Below are 22,560 nucleotides of genomic sequence, written 5' to 3'. Positions count from 1 at the left end.
CATCCATGCAAACAGTGCGCAAAGGAAGCCCATTCAATCACTCTTTTTCACTGCTTTCTCACAATTACCAGTTATTTTCCTGCCCTGTACTTTCCATCTCCTCCTCACTGCCTCTTCATGGCAAGATTTACTGGGAGTTTCTCTGTCTCTTTCAGACGTTGTGTTGAGGGACACGGTTTAGTGAGAACTATTGGTGATAGGCGGATGGTTGGACTGGATGGTCTTGTAGGCCTTTTTCAACCTTGGTGATTTTATGATTATGTGATCTCATAGGTTTTCCATTACTGGAAAACTCTTTCAGGCCTTTCATCTCAAATGTTTATTCTAAAAAATCCTTAGTTCTGAATTGGCATAAAAGTAGACCTGAACAGTGGAATTTTTTAGAAATTATTGAGGTTATAGCTATTATTTGCCTTCAAATGTGCTAAGATGCTCTACTGTATTCCATATAAGTGGTATTCTATATTCTTAGCTCTGACAGGACTCCTCCTGGAGCCTGCTTCCCACTTTTAATGTGAAGGTTCAGTTTAGATTTGATATAGCTATTAATAACTAGCAGAATTCTTATATTTGGTAATATAATTATGAAGCCCAGCAAAGCTATAAGTCAAATGTCATTTTTAAGCATTTGCTACTAATGTACGCCTGAAGTACAGTATTTTAAACCTTCTCAGTGATATTCAGGTACACTATATTCCATTACTGATAGATGACAACAAACAGCACTACTCAAACATCCAAGAAGCAAATATCCAAGAAGCAAGCAAGCAATATACCAATATTTAAAGAAAACAAAGAGAGAAAAAAGAAAAAAGAGAAAGAAGCCTATGGCTCTATAAGTAGATTAAAATGTTTTCTTAAAAAAGTAATAATAATAATAACGTTCAGATCAGTTACATTAAACTCATTAAACCTAACCCTGCTGACAGAATTTGCAAACTGAGTCCCTGGGACACAATTTTCAACTGAGCTGTGATTTTTTTATGTACTTTTGTGTATACCATGTGCAATCGATTACATGCAAATACAGACAAGTCCCACTCAATTTGCCCCACTGTTAGATTTGGTGTTAGCAGGCTGACACAGCAGAATTTAATAGCACAATTAAGGAAACACTGTAGACACCAGAAGACGGCTTTTTTGGATGAGAATATGACTGAAGTTTGACCTAGTTCACTTCATGGAAGCACAGCATGTTTTTTTCATTCCTTTCCACCAAAGAATATAGCATGGTTACACATTGTATTAATATTCAAGCAGACACAGGATAACCCAGGAATAGTTCAGGGAGCAGCACATTCTAAATTTGCAGATACACTTTCAAAGACACTATTTTTGCAAAGTACACAGGCACGGGAAATCTAATTTGTTCTCTTCTGCCTCAGTGCCTACAGATCTGCCACATCCCTGGCCTGATTCAGGTCCCTTGGCCTGGAGCCTGCGGCTTGTTTACTTGGCAGAAATTCACACGTTTCTGTCGGTTCTTTGCTGAGGACACCAAAGATGTTTTGCCACAACACGCCTGACAGTTTATCATAAAGGAAAGGAGGTAGCTGCAGCCACCTCATTTTGCTCATTTTTACCACCACACTCTGGATATAATCCCTTGTGCCCTGACCTAGAGCTGCAAGCAGGTAAAATGCAGACCTGCAAGTCAACCTTGTTTGAAGCAATATTTCTGTGTTCCTGTGTTCCTGAAAATTTACAATCAATAATTTCTTCATATTCTTCAGGACAAACAGTTCTATTAATTCAACACAAATGTTGCTGTAAAGCAGGAATATTCTGCCCTTTTGGCAGCTCATACGAGGGACGCACCAGCTGCTCCATCTCTATGTGGCTGCAGACTCCCAACCTCGTCACCTTCACAGGAACTCAGAATAATTATATAAAAAACTAACTACTAAACAAAACAGACTGTTTTTATATTGGGGAAGCACAGAAGGTCACAAATCTTCATAGTATCTTGGAGAAAAACTACAATACATACATCATATGACACATTTTCACAAATAAACCAAATATGGAAGTAAAAAGCCATCACTATCCTAATCCTTCTCTCCCCAGAATAACTAATTCCACGTCCTATTCCTTCAGAAAAAGATTTCCACTGTATTAAATGTACAGCCAGGTCCGCTGTGGAACCTGCAGTTGCAGCTCCTCACAGGTGCTTCTGTTTCACTTCAAAGGTCACATTAAAAAGCTTACAAGCCACGGCTTCACTTGCCCTCCAATAATAGAACTGCAGTGCATCTATTGCTCAATGCTGAGAGTTCCAGGCAAACACTGATGACAACTGAGAAATCAGAGGAGGAAGCCGGCATCATCCTCAGCTCATTCTCTATGCAGGGGCAGGAACTTCTCCAGAGCTCTGTCCTTGGGTTTTAATTTCATACCTGCAATTATCCTGTTTTGAGATGCCCTACATACCATTTTGAGCTGATTAACACATTCTGACACCACCTCATTCTTTCCTGCTTGAAAAAAAATAAATAGTGCTACACATGTAATTTCTCCTTTCCATTCCTCTCATGTACCGCTGGCTGTTGGCCACATCTTTATGCAAATATATGACTGCAGCAAAGGTTGTGCAAACAACCTTTTCTCCTCCCATTGTTCTAAATCCCCTGTAACAAAAAACACCGGCTGTTCAGCAAATCCCTCTTACTGTTCCACTGCTCCACAAGAAAGATAAAGCTCTCACTGCACTGAAAATAAAATCTTTAGTACAACCTCAGGAGAAGATCAGCTCGCATGCAGTACCCTGCGCTCTCTTCCTTCTGTTGTGATCTGGATGAATTCAGATTTTTCCGAAGAGCCTAAAAACCTGACTGTATGTCATCTGTCTGGGGATGTAGTATTCATTGCTTGCAAGTAACACAGTAAAGCAGGGCAAGCTGGCTAATTAGCACTGGATCCAAATTCACAGTTGAGATCTGATCCAGATGTCAAACTTCTTAGAAGTTCAAGGTCATCTGGTTTTACTTTTAGTTTGGCTCCTTAGAGACAAAACCCCAAAACAAAAGATTTGTTGCTGTCTTCCTCATTTTTGTCCCTAAATCAATACATAATTCTTGGGAAGCCAAGGAAATCCCAAAGGCTCATCTACCCACTGCATTAGACTCATATATGTTACTAAAATGGTGTCCTCTTACTTATTTTTAAACTAAGCATTTAGGATTTCCACCAGCTGCCAATGCAGTGAATCAGCAGAGCCTCACAGAAAAACCCTCCTGGAACTCCCGCACCCCTGAATGGATACAGGGCTGCAGGCTTCTTATTACAGAGCAAGCTCTGCTGCCTTTGGCTGCTCTGGACACTAAGAACATCATCAGAAAGGGCTCAAAAATTAGTATACAAATGTTTTGTGAGCAATGAAGTAACAAAAGGATATTGCCTATACAGACCTCAGCATTCAAGAGGCTATTTTAAGAAAGCTCAGTGGTACTCAACTCAGCACCTTTATGGTACACTTCTTATGTTATGCTCAAGTCCAGTTACATCCTTGATTTTGCATTAGAGATTTTGACCATAACTACATTTCTAACAGGAATGCTGAAAAGCTCCTTCACGATACTTTCTTTTTCCAAATCCTTTTGGAACATGAAACATATAGAATTGGTTTTCAGAGAATATCTATAAATCAATATCCACAGAACTATCAAGGGCGTCTATGATTTTGAACACAGCATCCTCTATTCAGCAAGCAGTTTATTTCAGGAGGTTGACTCATTTCCTTAAAGCTTTTTCAGCTATCTGTTGTGACTGAAAAAATTTCTGAAAATTTAATAGTGCACCAGGAAATGAGCCAACACATCCTGGAAGAAATGCATCCAATACACACACAATAAGAAAAGTCAGTCTTAGATTTGTAAAGAAATGAGAAGGAGGAAGTTCCAGGAGAACTTGAAATATATTCTGCAAAACACAATGTTTGTTTCCCATCATGGTAAGTTTCTTTATGTACACTTTAAAAGCTGCACACTATGAGGCTAATCAGGAAGTTGTTTGTTGTTGGGTTTTTTTGTGTGTGTGTTTTGTTTTGTTTTTTATTTCCCTGGAGAAAAACATAAGATGAAAGAAAGTTCAAATATTTTTAGTCAATTTCCTCAATATTTAAAATATCAGCAACAATCAATTGAACAAAGAAACAAATCAAAAGCTGCCATTATGCCACGAGACCTCAATTTCAAATCCCTCAGGAGTATAGAGTCCATGGTCAAAGCACACATCCCAGTACATCCCCTAAGCATTTCATTGAAATGCATAGGGCACCACAGAACTACCTCCTGACAGAGCTCTGGGGATGCTGGCTACCTGGTGGTCCTCAGCCAAAGAAGCAAGAGGTTCCTACCTTGAAGCATTTCCAGCAACGTAATCAAGTGTACTCTTGGAAATGACCAACTGATTGAAGACAAAAATGACCCAGAGAAGTTAATACAATCTTTCCAAGAACTACTCATATGCCCAGAGTTGCATGTCTTGAAATATTTGAAATAACGACAGGAACAAATGAAAAATCCAGCTGTCAAGCAATAACGCTTCCATGAAATAGCTCTTACATATAATTGTGAAGAATGAAGCCTGTGATTCAAGTATTTTCAGTATTCTCCATCCTCACATGGAAAAAAAGCTATTTTTCATTCAGATTTTTCTATACTATTATTCGTTGGACATGAATTTAGCAGTTGTTTCCAAGCAGTTCTTGGAAATGAGTCTCCCCACATACGCCATCAGCAGCAAACAGCAGTGTGAGGCACTCCTATTGTCCCGAGCCCACTTCTGGGGAATTGACCAAGTGGGGCTCTCACAATGGAAGCAAACTGCACCTCAGCCCATTCACCTCAGCCCAGTGATCCAGCTTACCTAACTCCCTCCAAAGGGCCTCCCTACCCTCAGGCAGATCGACACCACCTCCCAGCTTGGTGTCATCTGCAAACTTACTGAGTGTGCGCTCAATTCCCTCATCCAGGTCATCAATAAAGATATTAAACAAGACGGGCCCCAGTACCGACCCCTGGGGGACACCACTTGAAACGGGTCCCCAGCTGGACTTAAATCCATTAACCACAACCCACTGGGCACGGCCCTCTAGCCAGTTCCTTACCCAAAGAAGGGTATACCTGCCCAGGCCACGGGCAGCCAGTTTTCCCACAAGAATACAGTGAGAATGAGGAAGCAGAGCCCTTAAAGAGTCCCTCCTCCACTACTGTGAAATGAAATACTTGAACAGGGTCTTCTCATCCTTAAAAAATCACAAGACTCAAGTTTTAGGCAACTGCAATTTTTAGATGAATGCCCTTTATATTCAACCACTCAAAGCTTTCATTTGTTTGCAGTGTCTATAGTTTTCTGGTGAGTAAATATCTACAAAAAGCCATGACATTCGTTATTAGTCTTGAGGAAGAAATAACCTACCTCAAAGTAAGTGGTGATTCATTCTCTGGCTAAACAGAAGACTGTTCTCAGTTGGAAATTAAAATGTTATTTTATGCTGAGGTTTGGATTAACTGCGTCTAACTGCACAGCAGCCCTAAGTAAAAAGACATTATCCAATTGCATCATGTGCAATAGCATCATGATTATCTATTCTTCATTATCTCTCATGAAGCAGATGGAGAAGATTGAAAAAGGAGCTTGGAAGATTGCCCAGAATCTCTACAATCCTCTTCACCAGGAGAGAATTCAGAATTTCTAGGATAAGTTAACTCTAGAGTAATGCATGGACAGTATAAACAGCTTTCTCCCATATTAACAACCAGGAACATTGCTACCCTGTCTTCAGAACCATCATGGAATTTTCGGAGTAATAGGAATGACTTTTTCCCCCCATACATTCCTTAGATCTTTCTCTCCACACGTACACTTTTGTAGGTCTGTAACGCAATGAATTATTTCTTTAGGTTTAAGATTTAACTCTCATACAAAAAGAATGACTACGTAGTGCTTTCTAATCCCAAATCCTTAAGCTCATCTCACAAGAATGAGAGCAGATGAAGCCAAATCTACTCATTGCAAGTACTAAATGGCTGTGCTGATTAATCTGGATAAGAGCAAAGCTAAAAGAAAAAAGTCTTGTGGAACACTTTAGAAGCTGCTTTATTTTATCCATGTGCCAAAAATCAAAGTCAACTATATTATAATTATCACTAGCTGAAAATAAAGGAGATAAATGTCTCAGAAGTGAAAAGCTTCTTCTCTCAGTGTTAACAATCAATAGCAAAAAGGACCACATAATTGTGTAGACTAGACACAGAGCTTTTTTAATTTGTGTAAATATCTTGAAAGCACATAACATTCCACGATTTTTTTGGATTCCTTATCAGAGTATTTTTAAAGACCAGTAATTCCTTGGGGACTCTGCAAGCCAATAACAGAACCTAGAATTTGACGCAGCTAGAAACAAAGGCTTACGAACTTGTCTACTCCCAGAAATACAAGGAAATTCAGAGCTTAAGCGAGCAGCAAGAGAAAGCACAATTCGACCTGGACTCCTACTATGGCAGCCTATGAATAATATTCCATCACAGCCTCTGTGCAGGTGTAGCTGCTGCATGCTGTGGCTGAGTGTGTCTAATGGAGAATTCCAGTGTAAAAGAGACAGCTACTCTTCTCTAGCAACCTCTGCTGCTCTCCTTCATCCAACTCGACAAGCACAGAACTGGTTGTTCCCTTTGGAGAGTAAATTCCTTGCATGTTTAGCTCCCAGCTGTACTGACTAGCAGAGCAGTACCAACCATCAAAGGGAACAGACATATTAGGCTGCAAGACAAGCAGCAAGGAGAAAGCAAGACAGAAGTGAAACCGCGTTCTCAGTCACTATTGCTGATAATGTGCACTGTGCTCCTTGATTGTTTCTTAACAGTAAAATGTGTTCCTGTAAATTTCATTTATATTACTCTCGTGTAAGTCTCTGTATTTACTCCTCATAACCTGGACTTTTTTGTAACCTGGATGCAGTTACTTCTGCTCAGCCAACAGGCAGAAAAGAGTAGCACCAAAGATAATTATCTCCACTAATCCAAAAGGTGATAATTTTTATTTAACAGCTTGAACAGGAATGCATTCAATTAAGTGTGCTGTAATTAAGACTGTTTTGCAAAATGTAAATCTTAGGTGCTAACGATTCTGAAAGTCTAGCCGAACAAAAAACAAAAGTAGTAAATCCACTGGAATAACTGGGTAAAACCCCAGTCATGTCAGGAGGGCTGTGCTTGCTTTTACTTGTAGAAAACAGATCACTTTTTCATTTTTAAAGCAAAAAGGAAAATCAACTTTTCATCCTATTGTTCATGTATTTTACAAGTTAAAGATTGTAACAAAGAAATGACGTTGTGGGCTTTACATTAAATACTACCCCATAAATACCCCTTCAAACGTCTTATCCGTTGTTGACTTCAGTAGATCATTTCATCTCTACAAGCGTCTTGAAAACAACCACCTTTAGGTAAAACCACTGAAATTCAGAGAAGCATCTATATTGATAAAATGGTCAAGTGAATCTTCCTTTTCCCTGCAGGCTATTATCTGCTGAACTATGCCATGCATGAAACTCTGTATACAAATGAAAGTACAGTGTACATACAATCTTTTCTTCCTTTTTTCAAAAGGCCATTGTTGGATATTTATGTGACAATACTTATGCCACAATAGTGACAAAATGTATTTATATATTGTAGTTTATATATTTGTGACATATTTATGCCACAATAGTGACAAGGTTATGTGTCTAATATTGCTCTATAATGTTCTCCTATGTGTATTTCATCTCATAAAGTCAAATCCGTTTAGACTTAATTGTCTTCGTATGCAAGAAAGAGCTTCCACATTTGACAGTAAAGATGAAACATGGATTAAGGTCCTGATCCCACAACACACTGAACGCCTCTAACTCTTTTCAGGAGTGACACCTGGTAGGTCAAAGCTTTCAGATAGAATCTGTCTGAAGTCATCCTGATGTTTAGCTCCACTCACGTATATTCATCAGAAAGCACAAGTTCCCTAAGAAAGAAGAACTCATACAGCACAAGAGTTCATATCCTATCTCTTAATATCCACTGGCAACTGAATAGAAAGGATCAGAGAATTACTGTCAGGGAAAATTTCAAACTGAATTCTTAACAATAATTTCTGTAAGAAAAATTGAAACTGGTGACCTGTATCCATCGAATCTCCATCTGCATATGGTTCAGAAGAGCTTGATATTAATAGCAGTGTCTAGCACAGATCAAGCTCAAACTCAATTCTCAGACATTTACTTAACAAACAAATATCCCTCGTCCAGTTCCCTTAAGATCTGACTGTGATTATGTCATCTACATTACAAGTTATTTTGAATATATTCTCTAAAATATCAAATTCTGTAAAATTTCAAAATAAGCCCCCTTACATTCACTTAATTCTTTATAGTATGCATCTTGCTTCCTTCATGAAAGGTAATGTAAATTGCTGCATCTTTTCCTCTTCTCCCTAGCGCAGTACATGGGAAACCTTTGTTGGAATTTTTATTGTATTTTTATAGGAACTGCATGCTCAAGTTACTGCATACTGAGATATAAAGGATTCATTTATTACAAAGCCAGGGCAAGAATGACAAAGGAATGAACCTAACACTTTTTTTACTAACTTTCAAGGACTGCTAACACACTAGCAAATTAATGAATAATTAGTGACTTGAAATACCCCAGAAGATCGAACACTTGGACACAAACTCTTGAATGACTGCTGGACAACGAAGCCACTCGTGAGAAGAGAGTCTGACCAGACCTTGGAACAAAGCTCTGAGGTTTGGGATCTACTATCTTGAGAACTGGCTGCCCACCAGAGAGAGCCCTAGGGTCCTGAATGCTGCTGGGCAGAGAGACAAAAAGCAGTGCCAGTGCAGACATTCGCAAGCTTTGTTTATCCCAAGCAGTAAGAGCCAGCTAAGCAGTCACTGAAACTGCATTCTTACAACACCTTCACCCCCCCATTAGCACATCTTTTGTGCCAGATGTGTCTTGATGGGCTTGCTAGGGAGGGGAAGCTGACTACATTGGTGCCTGAACCTTCATTAACGTTCTCCAGTCATAATTTAAGATCCTGTATATCCAGTACCAGCATCTGTTAAACGGATGTACTAACCATATCCACCAATAAACTGTTGTGTTCCAGCATGGATGTTTTCACCTTTTTAACTGATACCAGCTTTAATTATATTGATCAGATCCTTAACATATATAATTTAACACTCAGCTTGATAAATCTGTGCAGGTGAAGGAGCCAAAGACTTCATAAAAAATTTAAAGGAGGAATTCCAACGCTGTGCATAATGCAAAAGTAATCCATAACCTATTACTTACATGAAACAAATCAATAGATGAATTAATAATTTTCCAAATTATATTGAAAATAATACTGTATGGTATGTTCCTATAATGATAGCAAACAGCTCAGCAAGTGTGAACATGCGAAATGAGAGCCCCTTCAAAACGAAAAGACAAACTAATGTAAGGCAACACTATGATAAAACGGAAGATTACTAATTCAGAAATGTACATTGTTTAAGATTAATCAGTGTTTATATTTGCAGTCGACCCGTCTGCTGGAACAGCCACTTGCCATCAAAAAGGCAGAGTGGGAAGCATACGGCTTTCTCTCCAAAGGATTGCAAACGCTGTCACACCAAAACCTTTTGCAGCGAAAAGACAGCGACAACAAAGCTGAAAGAGCTCTGCCTGAAGCTACATTTGTCTAGTTTTGAGGTCAGGGGTATCTCAAAAACTTGAAACACAATTAACTGAGAAGTTTAGACGTTATGGCAAAATTTAATCACAACCTGAACTTCCTCCTGATACAAATATCATATTAAAATATTCTATTTTGCTTTTTAATCAGGAAATTAATTCCTTTCTTCTTAAATATGCCAAGTGTCTTGTAATTCAGTGAGAGTCTTTTCATAAGGAATCTGCTCTATGCAAATAAAATACATAGAGAAAGCACTTCTATTCATTTTCAGTTTTTGCAGTGAAGAGAAGGCATTGTACTGCCCATACTGTGATTTTTGAGCAAAATTTATTGGATTGCAACTAAGGAGGAGAAAGTACCAAATTTAGTGTGAGGAAAAAATTAGCTTTGCATATGGCTCAGGATCTATGAAGAAAGAACAGCATAAGATTAAAATTTAACACCTAGAAGGAAAGCTGGCGTCTGAAGACCCTTGATTTGTTCCTGATGTTTGTTTTAATCACTGTAAGCCTCATTGCATTTTACGATCCAGTTGATGAATTAGGCTGCCTCCTCTTTCCACTACTCTGCTCAAGAAGTGGCTTGCAAACTGTCACATCTTTCCATAGTACTATTAAGTCAATAGGAAACAGACTGGTGCCAATTCCAGATGCAGGCCAACGTGAGTTCAAGTTCCCTCCTTTATTCCATCTTAGGGTTTCCTATGAGGTTAAGTTTACTGTATATTTCATTTAAGCATTCATCTGCAGCACTATTTTCATGCGCACCTCAGCACACCCAGGGGTGCCTTTTGCAGAACATTGGAGCCAGAGCTAGGCTTTTTTTACTATTATTTTTCAGAGAGAACAAAACCACCACAGTGTTTAGATATTCAGCCAAGACAATGACAAAAAAAAAAAGTCCCCACAGCTTGAGTCACAAGGAGCGCAAAGCCAACTTCTTGGAAGTCCAAGCCAAAACTTCTACCAAGGACCAAGCTGGCTAAGGTCTGACTCTCTTATACAGAAAGGCATATCTGCATTTTACAAACTTAAGCAACAGCCAGAACTAGGAGTGATCACAAAATAATTCTGCTATGCAGAATAACTAGCCATAAGAAAGTACTGCTCAGATTTTCGAGTAATCATATTGCTAAAAAACAGGAAGGGGAAAAAAAAAAAAAAAAAAGAAAAAAGTTATGATCAGTCTTTTCCAGAAGATAACGAAGTTATTATTTTCCATGTTTTCTACAATGGAAACCAGAGAAATATGTTGAGATGAAGTACCTTAAATTTTTATTATCTCTCTGTCTAATTTAAGCCAGTATTTTATATGTATTAAAGGCAGTTTACATGAAAGCTTTTTTCTTTTTAATCTTGTCTGACGTGAAATGGAAAAGCTCCAACCTCACTACCCTAGGAGGCTTAGTATAAATGTAGATCCCATCTAAGTTGTCCTACATAGCTCAGAATCAGGTTTCTCTATCTTTCATGCATTCTTGTTTTTTAAAAAGGCTATTGAGTATCTATGCTGCAGGTGCAACAAAAATTCAAGCAGCCTGTGTAAAACAGCTGAGGGAAATAAAAATAACCTTTGATAACCAGCATTTTAAATGTGCTGAGTCTCTCTAGAAAAGGGGCATGTATCTCATCTCATAATCAGGACTCTGTCATCTACTGCTTCAAACGATGAAAGCCTTCAGTCTAAATCCAATGCTGCTCCAGAAAAAAAAAAAAAAAAAAAAAAAAAAAAAGAATTGACCTCTTTTTATTAAGATAGAACACTGGAAATCGACCTTTACTCTTCAGATCAGGCATAAGCACAGCACCTCCACTACAGTGTTTCCCTCTGAACTTCATCCTGCCCTGTCACTATCACTTGATAATCCTCACTAGTAGGCCTGAAGATGATGGGAAAAGCCCATTCCAGCCAAACTTAAAGCCGAATTCAAAATGATAAATCTGTATTTTATATTCAACAACTTCAGGTTTCACGCAACACAGCTCAATTTACCCAAAGAGCTAATACTCAGCAATACCACTTCTCCTTTTCACATAGTCTCAGTGGGATACCTTTCTGTGCTCATATGGATGTACAATCTACATTCTCCACCTACCTTGCCTGTGGAGCTAAAAAGCTGCTTTAATAGACCTTCAAGGACAAAACTGTTCAAGAAGTGGTACTGACACATTAAAGAATTGAATCAATATAAAACCTGAAATAGTCAGGAAAAAAAAGATGCTTTCCTCCACAGAAGACACCATCTCCCTCACTCACACTTTTCCTTTGTTAATTGTTAAGAATACATTTGGAAAAGAAAGAGACACTCAACAAAGCTACCCTCAAGAAGAAATCATACCAGACTTCAGCTGAAAAAGATGGTGAAATTGGAAGATAAGTATATGGGACTAAAGAAAGAGCCACATGAATCTAAAAACATTACTAAAATACAGAATCTACATTGATATTTTTCATATTCAAGTTCAGCTGCTTACATTGAAAAACTAAATATCAAAAGTTACCAGAGATGAATATCTTGAGGACATGATAGTGAATGACTGCAATCTTTTCCACAAAACAGTATCATTTAGGTTGGAAAGACCCTGAAGATCATCAGTTTGAACCATCACCTAACAGCACAAGTCCATTACTGAACCATGCCATGTCCATACCCTACAGAGATGCTGACTCCACCAACTCTCTCAGCAGCCCATTCCAATGCCTAACCACACTTTTTGTGAATAAATTCTTCCAGAAATCCAATCTAAACATCCCATGGTGTGACTTGAAGCTGCTGCTTCACATCCTATCACTTGTCACCCTAGAAAAGAGACCAACATCCTCTTCACTGCAACCACCTGCTAGGTAGTAGGCTAGTAGGCTAGGCCTTTCCTCAGCCTCCTCTTCTCCAGACTGAATAGACTGAATAGACCCACTTCCCTCAGCTGCTCTTCCTATAGTGCTGTTTCCTAGTCCCTTCAATGGTTTTGATGCTCTTCTTTACACAAACTCGAGCAACGCAGTATCACAGGAGAGGCCCAAAAATGAACACACTACTTGAGGTAGACTCTCTCCAGTGCCAAACACAGAGGGACAAGCAGTTTCCCAGTCCTGCTGGCCATACAAGTTCTGATGCAGGCCAGGTTGCTACTGGCTTTCTTGTCCACCTGGGCACATAAATACATTTTTTCCACACAAGACTACATAGGATTTTTTTTTTCTTTCCCTTTTTTTTTTTTTTTTTTTAAACATTTCTCCCCCTTTTTTTTTTTTCCACAAATGTGGAAACGAATCCATATGCCCTTAAAAAAATATTTTTCATTTTCATAAACATATAAAAAATTAAATATTTCTCTGACTCTATATTACACCAAGAAAAAGCTTCACCTACTATCCTCCACTGCAAGGCAATTATCCATACCACGTAGCAGGAAAACCAGTGATTGATTACTGACAGCCTTATGATCAACCATGTCGACTGATGTACCTACAGGAGTGAATTTGTATAGTGATGTATACAAAGTCTCGTAAAAAGAAAAGGATACAGCAAGCACTGAAATTCCCAATATCCCACTGCAATTTGAACCATGCAGTAAAGCCACACTTCAAAGCACAGAAATAACTTTCTTGTAATAGAAAACAATGAGAGTGAATTGAATAGAAAATAATGAGAGCTAATTGAATATATTAGTGAATGAAGAAGATGGTTTCCCAGAGTGTCATTTTCAATTCCTTTTACAATGGATGTACTCTGCAAAATTCATTTGACGTGACAAATTTACCTGGATTGCTCCTGACCTCTGACAGATGTCTCTGTACAAAAGCCTCAGCTCAGAATAATTTTCAGAATTTTCCCAACTATTCATTTAGAGAATTGACAACCACTCTTCCCCCTGTCCAAACAGGGATCCAGCTTTCATTATAAAAGGTAATTGTACAACCAGCATAAAAAAAAAAAAAAGTCACAGGAATGTGCTTTCAGTTATGAAACGTGGAGTTTTTGTGTTTTTGGTGATGGTGGGTGGGTTTTGGTCATTTTTTGTTTCTTTGTTTTTTAATAAGGTCAAAACATTTGCCTTTTTCTATTCCTAGCTCTCTGAAAAATGGTGCTTTACTAGAAGTGCTGGGACACTGCAGGTACAGCATCAGGCTGGCACAAATCCAGAGCTGTCCCGTGCTAGTGACTGCACAAAATCTGCGCTACTTTCAGTAGGCAGTGCCAGAGGACAGCAACTTTGTAAGCAAAATGGTTTCCATTTGAAAGAACCAGAATGGAAAACTTCAAGCAGTACTTCAAATCTTAATAACGTGTTTGAGAACTAAGCTTCTATTTTTCAATATATTAACCCATAAACATCCTCCTCCTAAGCAAATGAAAGTGTTCTTACTTTCCCTAAGTATTAAATTTATACTGAGTATTACAAGGGACTGGAAATCCTGGATTATATCATACAGTGTTTTGGGCCAATTTGGTTTTCTCCTTGTAGTCAGTGTAAAAGCATGCAAGCATCTCAGAACCAAAGCCTGCAGGAGCAATTCCTAAAATATGTCATATTGTCTTACAAAAAATAGACTGTATATTATCCCTATATCTTGTTTAGATATTTAAAAATCATGCGAATCAAAGGCTTTTAGATCACACACTTGTAGATGTAGATGTTTATTTTTAAGTATACTTACCATTAAGTTTATTTATAAAAGGAAAAAAAGATAGATAAACCATGTCTATCAGGCTGAACATACCCTTACCTACTCTCAGGTTGTGCAAAATGTGTGATTTCACCCTTCAAAATGATGTAGCCATCAGTCTTAAAGTTTCTGTTCAGATCTATTTTAAAATCAGTGACAAAACTCTCATCTGTGCTGATGGATATCAAGTGGCAGGGAAGAAGAAAGCTAGGTGTTGAAGGAGTTCCCAGATCTTTCACTATTTAACAAGAAATACAGGAAAACAACACCTCATACCCTGGTACTACACAGTAGTAATATGCAGTTTTTAGGCCCAAGAAGGCCTAAATTTAGCTATTCTTTATAGGATTATAAAAAGCTGTAGTAACTCAATTTTGTTTTGTGCTTTATGAGCTTCACGGCCTGAAGGTAGAAACATTTTTAATTATGAAAGTAGGATAAAATCACTTACAACCAAAAAAAAAAAAGAAAAAAAGAAAAAAAAAAAAAAAAAAAAAAAAAGAAAAAAAAGAAGTTTCTTTTTTCTTCAGAGGAAACTTTCAGTGTATTTAGAATCAGAATTTTTAAGCTTCATTTAGCAGTCTGCATTTTACGGCACAGACCACACTTAAGGCTGCCAATGCTACTGGGAAGATTCATGCTGGTTGATTAAAGAGTGCAGCATTTAGATAGTTTAAATGTTAGTACACGTACTCATCTCATTCCTGGAAAAGCGCATGCAGCTTCTCCAGTAGAGCTTTTATGACCACGTAAGCATGGAAAAGCACAAATGGATACTGTCCAGTTTGCAGATCTGCAGTAATTTGGAAGAAAAAATAAAATAAAAAAATCAGGCAAATAAAATGAGATCTGGAAACAGCCTTTCCCAGCAAGGAACATGAAATGATGCAGTAATAGGGTGTCATGGAAAAAGGTGGACAAAGTTCCAGTGGTCAGACCTGCTTCCACCAGTTTCTTCTGTATTCGTTTTTGGTAGGTTAACTTGACAGTTTCTTCCAATATCAGCAGTTAAATCAGAGAAGCAGTGCCAATTTGAAACAGATCATGTAACCATCCCAGTTAATGAGCACTGCCTCAATTCAGAGAGTAATTTTAGTGTGCACGAACTGGACTACTTCAGAAAGACACCAAACTCCACGTGCCTGTGATACCACCAAATAAATGGACTCCAGCCCCTTCAGACAGCTCCAAGCCACATACACAAAGCAGAAATATCTGGATCCAGAGCTGTGACTAAACACAGTACAAGGCAAAATCCCAACTTAAATATTCTCCTGATGTCCGTGTCACAGCACAAACTGCTTTGAGCTACTGACCCACACTGCTAACTAATGCACACACTGCCCACAGGCCCCTGCCCATCATCTTAGAGCTAGCTGTCTTCAGCTCTCCCCTATGAAATATATGTCCCTCTTGAACAGTGCAAGAAAGCAAAGAAAACAAACAAACAAACAACTGTTCACAGGATTTTCTACTGTAAGAATTTTTCATTAACAGAAATTCTCACCCGTTCAGAACTGATACACTTTTCAGTTTCAGTTCTAAAAAGAACTGAGGGAAAAAAAACTATTCAAACACATTGAGAATTTACTTGTCCATAAAACCACATCACCATGGCACAGTTAGCACGTCAAATTACAAGATGAATACAGTACTTGGATTTTTTCAGTTAGTAAGCTAGTCTGCAGCAAAAGTAAACATGGGAAACTGTTTGCACATTTGTTGCTTAAGAACACGTTTCACCCTCCAGTAAGTCACTACAGAACCAGATCTACAGAAATTAGAATCATGTTTTCCCATAGCTCACTGCATTAAGAAAAGCAAAGAATGACCTGAAGTGATCCACTGCAATCTTATCTCTAAAAATGATGTAACAACAAAAAAGCAAGAAACACAGAAGTACTTCAGCCAGGTTCTGACTTACCTATGTGATAAAGTCCTATCCAGTCAGTTGGATCAACTTCTTCCTTAATATCCCAGAAAATTATGAGGTTCTGAGATTGCCCCAAGGTGTATTCATACATACTGGCTGTCAAACTAGACCTGCTATCTGAGGTCACTAAGTCAGTGTCACTGTTGGCACGCTGCAAATTCATGTTCTCAGCCATGGTGCCCTGAGATGCCAAACTCTGCAGATTCTCTGGGCTTAGAGTATACCGGAGCTGCGGGTTGCGACGCCGCACAAATAGCAGATGTTCTCGTGCTGAACTGGCCATCTCTTCTTCACTTTTTTCAATTTATGTGAAGAAGTTGTTGTTCACAGATCTACGATGAAGAAGAAAAAAGACAAAGTGAGACAATGGGTTACTCAGTCAAACATTAAACATTTAAATGTTTTAATCAGGGTTGTTCCTGGAGAAACTTAAAATGGTCTGTGCATATCTTTTACTTAATTTACTGCTGCAGCCATCTTACTGCTGTATAAATAAAAAATAATAAAGGCATGAATCATTCACAACAAACCTCAGACTCAACTATGTATCATGGAATATCAATTATAGGCCAGAACACAAAAAAAAGCAAAGCATTTGAGACCATCTATCAAGCACGTGTGGCCACAGAAACAAAATGAAATCTGGCAGCGGCCTGAGGAGTGAAGAAATAATAAAATCACCTTCTACCTAAGAAATCACAGCAGTTTATCATGTACTTTCACTATTGTTAGTTTCCAACAATACTTGCTGCATACTGAATGTTTAGAATCAGAGCAACGTTAAAATACTAATAATATGGTTGGATGTATCACTTCAGAAGATATATCACAGGCCTGTACTACTATAAATCATTTTGTGATAATTTTATTAAGATAGAAGGTCTTTGCTGGAATGTCATGGTAAGGTCATCACCCCATACCTCCACACACACAACCTGCATCTGATTATCTGTACTGAATGACTAATCATATTATTGCTTGAAAACATGCCCTCACATTACTGCAACTTGAAACAAATCGCCAGAAAGAAAATATTAAAGCACAGGGAACAGCTTGCAGCAAGATGGAATTAGAAATGAGGAGCATCTTGGCATAAAGGAGATACAAAAACTCTATGTAATACGTTATGTGTCTTTGACCAAAGCCGTTTGCCTTTTTCAAAGAGTTATAGTTCACATGGACTTATCCTTTCTTCATCTTACTGAGCAAATAAAACTGTAAGTGTCTTCAACTGGCAGAACCATTTGCTTTGAGAAGAAAACGAACAGTCTGCTCATCTGTTTTTCAACTGAACCTGTGAAAATTATCTTGATTACTATATTCACCTGGAATACAAACAATGCATCTTCCATCTCCTCCCCATACACTCTCCATTCTGAAAATACTTTTTTCAACGTTTCTGACCAGATTGCAACTTAACTAGTGACAACATTAATTATTCCACTGCAGTGTCTCCCATCAAGGATATATAACATAAGCTTTTATTTGTAAATATAGAAATAACCATATTTAAGAAAAATGTGTACATGTACACATGCACAAAAAAAAAGACCTGAGTACTATTCTTATTAGGCTTTCATCTTTTTACTATAAGGCTAATTTAATATGTTGAAACCTTTGCCCACAGCAAAGGGGTAGAGCTAGATGATCTTTAAGGCCCCTTCCAATCCAAGCTGCTCTGTAGTTCTATTCTACGATTCCATGTGTCACAGCCTTCAGCTGTCATACGCAGATGCATTTGTTGTCTTAAAATAACCTGAGCCTAGTCAGACAACGCTGAATGCCAGCTGCTATAGCATTCCTTGTTTCAAGCAAGCAAGCTTCTGAATTAAAATAAGGTAGAGTCCACTGGAAACAAATGGGTTGGTTGGCCACATACTTATTATTCTAATTGTAATTGGATCTACAGTCAAATAGTGCTATCAATTACATGTCTGACAACTGGTTTATTAAATAGAAACCATTGCCTCTAGAGTCCAAAAGACATTTAGTAATTACAAATAAAATCACCTACAGCACTCTGAGATCCCAAGACTACGATCAACATAATCTTAACATAAACAAATCGTATTTACGGAGTTTATTTTTATTTTCCTGCTTTTTCTTCCATCACCGCATGACTCTTACACCTGTGTCTTTCCTTAACTTATCTTGAATTTTCTTTTTGTCACAATTTCAAAGTTTGAGTCTATCAAAGATGCTTTTCCTTTTTCCAACTTTCCTTAAATTGAGATGTTTTAAAATTTTAAAAAGCAATTTTTGAAACATGAAGTTCAACTCAGCCAGTTGTATGCAATTCATTATACACTATGTGGTTCAGATTCAAACATTACAGAAAAAGAAAGAAAAATTCAGTCTAATAATTTTACATATAAAGAAGTGAAATGGAGATTATCATATTTACTTCACAAAGTACACAACACGGGCTTTCCTGGCATGAGCAGTGTTTTGGATGCATGCACAAAACATTTTACTTTTGGCACTGGATGTCAGCAGGATTCAGAAACTCATTCTCTGCCTTGTTCCTTTGCCTTGGACATCAGTGATGAACTTCGCATAGTTGCCTTCTTCAGTGAACACTGGGCAGTTTGTCTCTTCTTTTCCCTAGAGCTGAAAATATTGGCCAACCAGGAGCAGAAGGGTATAAAAGAGATGCTCACCAACTTGCTTATGATTCGCAGACACCCACAGAGATCAGATCAGCCTCAGCTTTCCCAAGCCCTTAATGAGGTAGGAGCCAGTGGACATCATCAACTCTCCAACTAAGTCGTACAATCTGCCCACTCTTTTTTCTTTTCCTCCTTTCTAGTAGGAGGATCCGGTCAACAGCACATGCTAACAGCTATATTTTAAAATTCACAATGGAAGAGAGAGAATGGGCAAGATTAATTAGCAGAATGAATAGTGCACTATCAAGTTAATTTTCTTCTGTCCCACATCTGGAGTTTTACCTTGCTTTTAACTACTGTGCAAAGCAGCTTTACAACAGCAAAATTACTGCAAAACAAGTCTCATACTGGAGGAGCATATCTTAGAGACAAAGTCTGAATAGCAGAGATGTAGAAATTTCTTTGAACTGCAAAGCAGTACATTGTACCCGTGGCAACACTGACATTTGCTGGAACATATTGAAAATATATATCCAGCAGATGGACAAACTCATCCATGTATAAGCACACATGGGAATTAATTAGTGCTAGATATAACTATCCTGCAGTTTGAAAGATAAGAACAGCCTGAGAAAAACATTAACTCCTTTCTAACACTCAATTTTCTTAAGTCCCAATTATTGCCATTTTGGTGAAACATGGATGTAATTATAATCTCTGAAGATAAAGTAAAACAAAAATCTAAATATTAGATGACTGTTCCATTTTTACTTCTAAATCCAGGTGTCTTAAAAAGTCATGATATAAATAATGATTCCAACAAATATTGTAACCTGAAGTCATCAGAATCTATTTGTAGCAAACAAACTAAACTCCCATACAAGTGAGCTACTCATTTGTACATTTTCCTACTTTGGAAAAAAAGAAAGATCAAGAAGTCAAGACTCGGGCTTTTCGAATACTTCTCAAACTCAGTGAAACTGCAAAGGGGATCCGTTGTCGAACAAAACTCTGCTATATAATAGGTCACAATAAGCTGGGAGGTTCATTAACGAGAATTGTACAGAAACAAAAATGACACTGATATTGTAAGGGGAAAAGATGGTAGTCAGAAATCATAAACTACAAGGAGTCATCTAAGAGGGGAAAAAAAAGAACCATTCATTTAACTACTTACAGTTTCAAAATGGGAAGAAAAACTAACACGGTGTTGCTTACGTGACATCTGGTTAACAATTCCTGATGCCTGTAACTAATAACTAACAGTGCACTAACAGATACATCCTAGCAGAGACTGAAGTCGAAATTATCCTCCCACCTTTACCTCCCACCCAGCACCAGAGAAAGAGTGCTTGCATCTAGACTGCTGTGCTGATGGCACACCTAACAAGCTCCATGCACTTCCCTGACACAAAGGTGCAGGTGACCAGGCTGAACGTGATCGGAGCGAGAATGCACCAAATGCTAGGCCATGTGGGCAAAGAACACTGCTCAGTGAAGTCAAATTAAAATATGCAAAGTGAATCTAAAGCACATAGAGAACTAGAGGCATTTGAGAAAGTAGTGGAGAATCATTTCAGCAAACTATTTCAGCTGAAAAGTAAAACCAGTACCAAAGCTGCTTATCTGTATCAGGGCTTTCTTCCATGATTCACAAGAAGCTTAGAGAGAAATAAGACTCGTTTCATTTTAATTTCTGAGTGGCATGAGTTCAAGTTCATTTTTATCTACATATACCTCTGAATTACTAATCACAGAGGGACCAGGACTGGGAAGAATGAAGAATTTTAAAGGTTCCATCTGATATACAAAATAGAGACGTGGAAAATCCCTCTGACTTCAGACTTCTTCACTAACAGAAACTCAAAGGCAACCTCAAAGCACTTCTAACATAGTCAAATGTTCCATAATTCTAAAAATATACCAATGAAGAATGGGAATTCCAGCAATGGAATAAATCCAACAAAACACCATACAAAACAAAACAGAGTTTTCACGCTGCCTTGTTTATCTTACTCATAACCATGATTCACTTCTTGTTTATGTAGCAATCCTTTCTGAGGCTTACGGGTCTCACTGGCAGCCTCCTCCTACAGCAGCTACTGCAGCAGGCTGGAAGGGCCGGCCCTGAGAGCAGGAACCAGCTCCAAGCAGGGGAGCGAGGGAGCTGCAGAGCAGCAGCAATGAATGCCTCTCACCTGGTCGCTGTGAGGCACGGAGCTGCACGGTGGACCAGCAGCATGTGGCACAGCACGGTGCTGGCTGGCCCAGGCTCAGTGGAGGAAGCACTTGAGGAGAAACACAGCAGAAGTTTAAAGTGTAGGGCTCAAACTGAGTAGCTGAAAAAAAGATTCTTTTTTCTTCAGAAAATTCTAAATTCAAGAACTTTTTTCCCTCTGCACAGACTTCAAAGCTAGCCAATTGTTCATTCTTCTGTAGCTCTTCCAGCTGATATTTGCATTTAAAACGTGTGGTACGTCCCCAGAAATCTATGCAAAAACTTCCTTTTGGTGCTGGCTTTGACACTTACCACCCACCCCCCTAACATGTGCCCAGAGCACTTCAATAACCCACCAGGAAATTCCAACACTCCATTTCTGATTTTCAATAAAAGTCTAGTGACAGAGAGAGATGCACTGAAATATCTTCCATGAAAGCTTTCAAAATATACTGGAACTTTACAATATATTGGTGCTAATGTACCAAAGTGTACAGAATTATAACAAAAGCATCCATTTTTCTTATACTAAATTTCTTCCAGTTGGCAATTAGTTGTGTCTGATAATATAAGCAATCCCTTTAAGTTTTCAAACCCATCTTGTAAACAAAGCACAGGCGCTTTCTTTCCAGTGCAGCCACTGGGCTTCCCCTCACTACTGCAGCCTGTCATTTTCTTACAGCATGTAGCTTCCCTTTATGCTGAAGTACTGCAACTAACACGCTCTAGACAAGACTGTTTAGTGATTTTTAACATGGCAGATAGATGAGGAAGGGAAATCATTTTTTTTAAGACGTTTTGTTGAATCCATGTTCCTACTCTTCTGCTGTGAGTGGTGCCGTAGTAATGCTATTTGCAGAAACAGGATATGGCAGACAGCAACTAGACACATGCCTTTGCACCTGTTTTCAAATACAAGATACCAAAGAGTAGCTCACTCTACACACATCTCAAGATGGGTACTTAACTGTCATTGCCTCTGCACATCCGCACTAGGATAACACATGGCCACAGCCCATTTGCAGCTCTCTGTGAGCTGTGTCTCCACCTGCCAGAAGCTCTGCCAGGAGCAGCGCAGTTAGAATTCACTGCTGGCTGCAAAGCCTGCCTGGGAAGGTGGGTGAAGGTTAACCACATGGTTAGCTCATGGCCTTAGCCAGTCTGCACAGACCGTGCCCTTCTGCTCCTCTCGCACTGCTCTGCCAGGGGGCCCTGCCGAATCCATGCACCAGATGCTTATTCAGCAAAGACACGGGCAGCTGATCCACCCTGAGATGAAGGATGGACTTGGTTGCTCTTCAGATTTTCTCCCAGGCCTATTTTCTATATTTCTGTGACTATGCGAAGATACAGACTTGGTTTGGGAAAAGATAATAATCAGATAGAGATGACACAAAGCATCTTTT

At 38.6% G+C, this 22,560-nt stretch overlaps 1 protein-coding gene across 2 annotated transcripts in view; it reads right to left on the bottom strand.

The window, feature by feature from the left end:
• Positions 1-16,659, bottom strand: part of HECW2 (HECT, C2 and WW domain containing E3 ubiquitin protein ligase 2) — a 108,750-nt gene extending 92,091 nt beyond the window's left edge. For both annotated transcript variants that reach the window (XR_006179591.1, XM_042874518.1), the window contains exon 1: positions 16,319-16,659. Coding sequence is in view for 1 of the 2 variants with exons in the window: in XM_042874518.1 (XP_042730452.1) it covers positions 16,319-16,610 (292 nt within the window). In the remaining variant the exon portion in view is untranslated. The remainder of the gene's footprint in view (positions 1-16,318) is intronic.
• Positions 16,660-22,560: the final 5,901 nt, after the last annotated feature.

Source organism: Lagopus leucura, unplaced genomic scaffold, assembly GCF_019238085.1.
Source record: "Lagopus leucura isolate 7727_CA_CO unplaced genomic scaffold, USGS_WTPT01 Super-Scaffold_100012, whole genome shotgun sequence".
Lineage (NCBI taxonomy): Eukaryota > Metazoa > Chordata > Aves > Galliformes > Phasianidae > Lagopus > Lagopus leucura.
This window is presented reverse-complemented; position numbering and strand designations above follow the sequence as displayed.